Source organism: Sitodiplosis mosellana, unplaced genomic scaffold (assembly GCF_009176505.1).
Source record: "Sitodiplosis mosellana isolate CC-2019 unplaced genomic scaffold, AAFC_SMos_1.0 Smas_scaffold_5473, whole genome shotgun sequence".
NCBI lineage: Eukaryota > Metazoa > Arthropoda > Insecta > Diptera > Cecidomyiidae > Sitodiplosis > Sitodiplosis mosellana.
Genome location: NW_022600715.1, coordinates 677 through 7,268, shown reverse-complemented (window position 1 = coordinate 7,268; position 6,592 = coordinate 677). Strand labels below are relative to the sequence as shown.

At 35.3% G+C, this 6,592-nt stretch overlaps 2 protein-coding genes across 2 annotated transcripts; both read left to right on the top strand.

Moving 5' to 3' along the window:
* The first annotated feature begins 596 nt into the window (after positions 1-596).
* LOC129572758 (BTB/POZ domain-containing protein 1-like) lies at positions 597-2,619 on the top strand. Its single transcript, XM_055452857.1, has 2 exons — positions 597-846; positions 972-2,619. Exon 2 carries the CDS (start codon positions 981-983, stop codon positions 2,226-2,228), a length of 1,248 nt encoding a protein of 415 aa, XP_055308832.1. The 5' UTR covers positions 597-846; positions 972-980; the 3' UTR covers positions 2,229-2,619.
* Positions 2,620-2,804: 185 nt separating this feature from the next.
* On the top strand, positions 2,805-4,485 carry LOC129572757 (BTB/POZ domain-containing protein 6-A-like). Its single transcript, XM_055452856.1, has 4 exons — positions 2,805-2,968; positions 3,102-3,911; positions 3,989-4,080; positions 4,157-4,485. Exons 2-4 carry the CDS (start codon positions 3,111-3,113, stop codon positions 4,221-4,223), a joined length of 960 nt encoding a protein of 319 aa, XP_055308831.1. The 5' UTR covers positions 2,805-2,968; positions 3,102-3,110; the 3' UTR covers positions 4,224-4,485.
* The last annotated feature ends 2,107 nt before the right edge of the window (positions 4,486-6,592 follow it).

The window sequence follows — 6,592 nt, the reverse complement described above, 5'->3', positions numbered from 1 at the left end:
AATTCTCACAATTCATTACAACTTACAATGATCTTCTGGATGAGCCAGAAAAGAATGGAATCATTTCTAAGATCATTGTACGGGAATATAAGGAGGATTTGGATGAATTTGGCCTGGACAATGACAATCATAATCATGGTTTTGAAGTCGATGCTTCTGAATACGATCTATACGATCCTGGTAATAACCTGGAGGATGATGCATTGGATTATGTTGATGATTTTGATGATCAAGATGCCTTTGATTATGTTGACAATGACATGTGGTGATGCTTCAAATGCCCAACGTCCAAATTCAGCCATGGTTCATACTTCAAGACAATTCTAATTCCAATAACAAGCATGCCAATAAAAGAAACTCTTAAAGAATACTATTCATAAATGTAAGCACTTTTCTACTCCATTGAAATGAGTCAAAAGTGTCGTAAAATAAACTGATTACAATCGCATTAAGTAAATATTCAAAATATGTCAAAGAGATTTATTTATCAATTAAATTCCACGTTTCTCTCATTGCTTGTGTTTATTTATTTCATCTGAGGTTGAGCTAACCATTTTGTTGGTCCAATTGAATCTAAAAAATATTCAAACAATTTACGCGGTTCAACAATTTGAATATATCGAATCAATAATAAATCGCAACCCATACTTTGACACATTCGGTTTGTCAAAATAAGGATTGAACAATCGCAAGTGACAGTTCTATGCACAACACAACTCATTTAGCGTCTGAAGAGAATATCAAGTCGTGTGCAACACAACATAAAATTCAATATCAAAATCGTTTCCAATCAAAATTATCATTTGATTCATTTCTAAAATCGTCCACCAAACGATTGATCGAAACGTAAGTATCAAAACTAGGTAAAAACTGTTCACGTCTTCGTATTCAAGAAGCAAAAACCACAATCTTATTTCCATTCTGACCTGTGTGAATCATTCTAATAAAATTTGCACAACAATTCAATACAGGCACCAACCATGAGCGGAAAAGTGTTTGAAAAGGACAATAAAATGGCATGGTCTATTGGCCAAAATTTGTATTTGGATTCAAAAACGGCTGATGTGAAGTTCGTGTTCGAAAACAGTGACGAAAGTGTTCAAGCTCTCAAGGCCATTCTATCTGCCGGAAGCCCAGTGTTTGACGCTATGTTCTACGGATCATTGCCTGAAAATGGAGACATTCTGATTGTCGATGCCTATCCAGAGGCGTTCAAACAATTCCTTCAGTTCTTTTATTTGGCGAGAGTGCGATTGACATCCGACCACATCTTCGAAGTGGCCAATTTGTGCAAAAAATACGCGATAAACGAAGGATTGAAGCTGTGCGAAACCCCAATGCAAATGTCTTTAAGGATCAACAACACGTGTACGGGTTATGCAGTAGCCATACTGCTTGGGATGGAAAACGTCGTCGAATTCTGTGAACGAGAAATCAAACACAAGGCCACTGAAATTCTAAAATCGACTGATTTTCTGAAGTGCGATCACAAGTTGTTCGACAAGATACTACAATTGCTAACACGGGACTGTGGTTCAATGACCACTAGTGCATCGGTGATTGTTGATGCGTGCATGGCTTGGGCCAAAGCAAAATGTGCACGTGACAATCTGGACAACACTTCTGCCAATTTAAAAGCGCAACTCAAAGATTCAATCGATTGCATTCCGTTTGATGAATTGAGTTCAGAACAATTTTCCCATCACATCGAAACATACAAGCGATTCTTCGTCGAAAATGAATTGGAAGCGATCATTTTGAAGAAAGCAAGAAAAAGCGAAGCAAAGGAGATGACAACGTCAACTTCACGTACTCTGGACTGCCGAGACATTTGTATAAATAAATCAGCCAAAAATTTGGACACGCCCATTGTAGATTCATTCACTTCGAACTCAAAGCTATTGTTAAAGGAAATTTACGTCAAACCATTTTTTGTAATCGAACCCTTCTACGCAACAATCACACTTCATAACTATGAAAGTGACGAAAAATTGATTTTGGGTACAATTCCAATCGTACGCAGCAATGATGTACGTTTCACACTACCATTTCCAATTGCTATTGATCAGAAGATAAAATATGGCATCAAATTCGATTGTGGAGTCGAGCGAAGTCATTGGACACTTGGGCCTAAACACTTCTTTCATTTGAAAAGCGACGTTGAAATTCGTTTTGACGCTGGTCGAAACATAATTACACGTATGATTTTTGAACATTTGGGAGCTTAGGAGCTCAATTTCATCTGATTAATAGAGCAATATGAGTAAATAGTCAATATATGATAAAAATATACACCTTGTATCGTGATTGTCGATACAGAAGAAAATTTCAAGCGAAAAAATCTTTTGAAAAAAATATTGCATTAAGTTATCCTCCTTTAAATGCCCAAACTCTGAAATTCGTTATCAAAATTGGAGATAATTCCAAATGCAGTAACAAAAATTAAAGAGAAATCTTTGAAAGAAAACTATTCATAAATCTAAGCACTTTCCTAATCCATCGAAATGAGTCATAAAGGTCGTAGAATAAAGTTTATTTTAAACTGATTACAATCGCTTCAAGTAAATATTCAAAATATGACAAAGAGATTTATTCATCAAATAAATGCCACATTTTTCCCATTGCTTGTGTTTATTTATTTCATCTGAGGTTGAACTAACCATTTTCTTGGTCCAATTGAATCTGACAAATATTCAAATAATTCAAGCGGTTTAACAATTTGAATATGTCATCTAGTCTGTCACAATATTGATAGTACATCTCTGCTGGCGCTTAAATTGGAACTGTCAAAATTTGGAGGGAACATTCACAAGTGACAGCTCTATGCACAATCCATTTGGCGTCTGAAGAGAATATCAAGTCGTGCGCAATTACACAACATAAAATTTAATATTAAAATCGTTTCCGATCAAAATTATCATTTGATTCATTTGTAAAATCGTCCACTGGGTAAACGATTGATCAAAAAGTAAGTAGCAAAACTGGGGAAAAAAACTGTTCAGGTCTCCGTATTCAAGAATCAGAAATAACAATCTTATTATCATTCTGACCAATGTGTGTGTTTCATTCTAACAAAAACATTTCATAACAATTCAATACAGGCAACGAAGATGAGCGGAAATGTATTTGAACAGGACAACAAAATGGCATGTTCACTTGGCCAAAAGTTGTATCTGAATTCAAAAACAGCCGACACAAAATTTGTGTTCAAAGACAGTACTGAAAGCGTTGTAGCACATAAAAATGTCCTATCAGTTGTCAGCCAAGTGTTTGACACTATGTTCTACGGATCATTGCCTGAAAATGGAGACATTCTGATTGTCGATGCCTCTCCAGAGGCGTTCAAACAATTTCTCCAGTTCTTCCATTTGGCGAAAGTGCGATTGACATCCGAATACATCTTCCAAGTGGCCAATTTGTGCAAGAAATACCAAGTCAACGATGGATTGAAGCTATGCGAATTTCCAATGCAACAGTCATTGGCAATCAACAACATGTGCTCGGGTTATGCAACGGCCAAACTTCTCGAGATGGAAAACGTCATCAAATTCTGTGAGAAAGAAATCAAACAGAAAGCGACCGAAGTTCTGAAATCGTTCGATTTCTTGGAATGCGATTACAAGCTACTTGACAAGATTCTACAGTTGGTGTCATCGAAGTGCAGCGCACCGGCGATTGTTGATGCGTGCATGGCTTGGGCCAAAGCCAAATGTGTTCGGAATGGAAGATCCACAACTGACAGCAACCTGAAATTACAGCTCAATGGCTTGTTTCACCGAATTCCATTCGATGATTTAAGTCCAGAACAGTTTTATCAACACCGAAAAACCTACAAGCGCTTCTTGGACGAGGACGATTTGGAATCAATTGTCATGAAAACATTGTCGAAGAAAGCAAAAACATCGGAATCGGTATGTATTTTAAATCGTATTTCGTTTGTCTGATGGTTACAATAGTGCAATCATATAAATATGCAATTACATTTCAGATTCAGACGACAGAAGCAGTGACGGTCACCAAACCAGCGGATCCATTGGAAAAACAGCCGGCGTCCACTTATAGAAAACAGTTCTGCATCAGGTATTTACAAATATCATGATAAATTTCAATTAATAAGTAGTGAATGAAATACTTCTTATCATTATTTTTTAATCAGGACCCCACGCAAAAAGTTGCTTTCTACTCGATTGCGGTTTTTGAACTCAGTTTACTCAACCGAATGAAGTACAAATCCTCAAAATATAAATTAAGTTTCAAAACAACATTAATTTTCTAATCAATCCCAATTGCCATGTGCTGTGCCTCGAATATAAGATTTCAGCCAACACATTGCAATGGACGATGACACGCATCGAGGCAAATTCCATTATTCTGATTCATCCGAAGTATTTCTTTCTATTTCAATCTTTGTTGTTAAAAACGTTATCATGTAAACATTTGGTTGAAATGTACCACAATACGAATACAACAGCCTTAAATACAAATGACTAATTTTGTTGCTCTGAACCAATTTCCATATTTGAATAAAATACATACTACTGCGTTTATTTTCAATCACTTATTATATATAATTAATAAGTAATTACTTATAATATAATATGATATAGGTATTTGAAAAAAATGTTATCATTCCTTGCATGATAAAGTTCAAAATGGGGTTCGAACAAAGTTTCATTTTTCTATCGAAATAAATCGTACATTCAATTGAATGTCCGAGAATGAAAACGCAACTTCTATTCACAACACATATAAGTGAAACAAAAATAATTTTTTTTATTGAAATGAAACAACACAATCGAATTTTTTCAAAGTGTAACAACAAAAAAGATTTTTTTGAAGTGTAACATCGGTATGTAGTAAATGTAACAACATACCGATGTTACACTTTAAAAAAATCTTTTTACTTTTCCGTACACAACGTGTTAAGGGAAAGTATAGGAATTGGTCCCGAAAACTTTTTTCGCAAAATTAGCTTAGATCATCATAAAAACTCATGAAATGCGTAGAAAACTTTTTGAGACACTTTTCCGTTCGTGTGCCGTCGTTGTCGTTGTCGTCGTTGTCGTCGTTGTCGTAGCTGTTTGTAAACACGAAAACTCAAAAAATAATTGAGATAATCCAAGTCTGAAAGTCCCAAAAGTTTTGTATCCAATAACCTTAGTTTAAGTTCGAAGATGAGCCATTTTCGATTTGACCCTGGGGTACTTGCCCTAAGAAAAACCTCAAAAAATTTACACTTTTGTATGGGAGGTACCTGTAAATCGACTCTGATTGGCTTCAAACTTTCTGGGATTTCATTTTTTGAGAAAAAAATAAGATTCTGAAAGTTTGACACGAATCGGAATCGATTCACGGGTACCTCCCATACAAAATTTTTGACATTTTGACTAAAATTACCGATTTTTGGACAATTTTGTATGGGAGGTACCCGTTAATCGATTCTCATTGGCTTCAAACTTTCTGAGGTTTCATTTTTTGGAGAAAAAATAAGGTTCTGAAAGTTTCATGTTGATCGCATTTGCAGAAGTTTGATTTTTTGTCCTCAATTTTTGTTGAAATTTTCTTGGAAAAAATTGAGGGCCAAAAACCAAACTTCTGCCAATGCGATCAACATGAAACTTTCAGAATCTTATTTTTTCTCCAAAAAATGAAACCTCAGAAAGTTTAAAGCCAATGAGGTACGGTTTACGGGTACCTCTCATACAGAATTGTCGATTTTTCACTTTATTTTCATCAAAACGGAGAAATACTTCATGTATTTTGTTGACGATTGAAGCAAAGTATATCAATAGCGGCGCCTAACATGATGCGACATTGGATGCGACGTTCGCACGAATCAACATCTCTGTGTACAACGCACACATAGACTCTTCGCATTCACACGAACGTACACACAAAGACTTTACTTTCACACAAACGTATAGTTACAGAGATTTGTGGTTGGCGGCGCTCCCAACAAAGTTTCAACAGCAGTTCTAAACGTCAAACATTGTTAAAGCATATGAGACAGCTACTGCTGATTTTCATTATTATATTTTCACTGCCTTTATTTCAAGAAAATTCACAAAAATTAACCAAAAGTACCTACGGACAACGCAGGCCAACGGTACGGAAAAGTTCGGGATTACCAATGTAATTCTTTTTATTTGTTGTTACACTTTGAAAAAATTCGATTGTGTTGTTTCATTTCAATAAATTTTTTTATTTTTGTTTCACTTATATGTGTTGTGAATAGAAGTTGCGTTTTCATTCTCGGACATTCAATTATATCAACTCGTATTGCAAGTGTTTTTATTGTTTTTGAGCATTTAGCGCACATATTCCTTTCTCTGTTTTGTTTGCCTAGGTCAATGAATAAACATTTAGCTATATCGGGTGGTGTTTGATCACCTAGAAAATTGTTGATTGCTGAGATTCGGATGAATTTGTAAGTACTGTTTTTTGTTGTGGTTCTACTTTCTTTTGATTTAATGTGAATTGATGTGTATTACACAAATAACAAAATTACAAATCGAGCACAAGTCAATGGTGACATGATCTCCCGAAGTCCACTTGCTACCTACATCGAGATTTATTTATGTTTGCTACATGA

What these genes read in the sequence shown, in the direction of transcription:
- LOC129572758 (XM_055452857.1), top strand. Translation starts at nt 981, where the DNA reads ATGAGCGGAAAAGTGTTTGAAAAGGACAATAAAATGGCATGGTCTATT.
- LOC129572757 (XM_055452856.1), top strand. Translation starts at nt 3,111, where the DNA reads ATGAGCGGAAATGTATTTGAACAGGACAACAAAATGGCATGTTCACTT. An exon ending in AAGCAAAAACATCGGAATCG is followed by an intron (nt 3,912 to 3,988) that starts GTATGTATTTTA and finishes ATTACATTTCAG; the next exon opens with ATTCAGACGACAGAAGCAGT. An exon ending in AGAAAACAGTTCTGCATCAG is followed by an intron (nt 4,081 to 4,156) that starts GTATTTACAAAT and finishes TTTTTTAATCAG; the next exon opens with GACCCCACGCAAAAAGTTGC.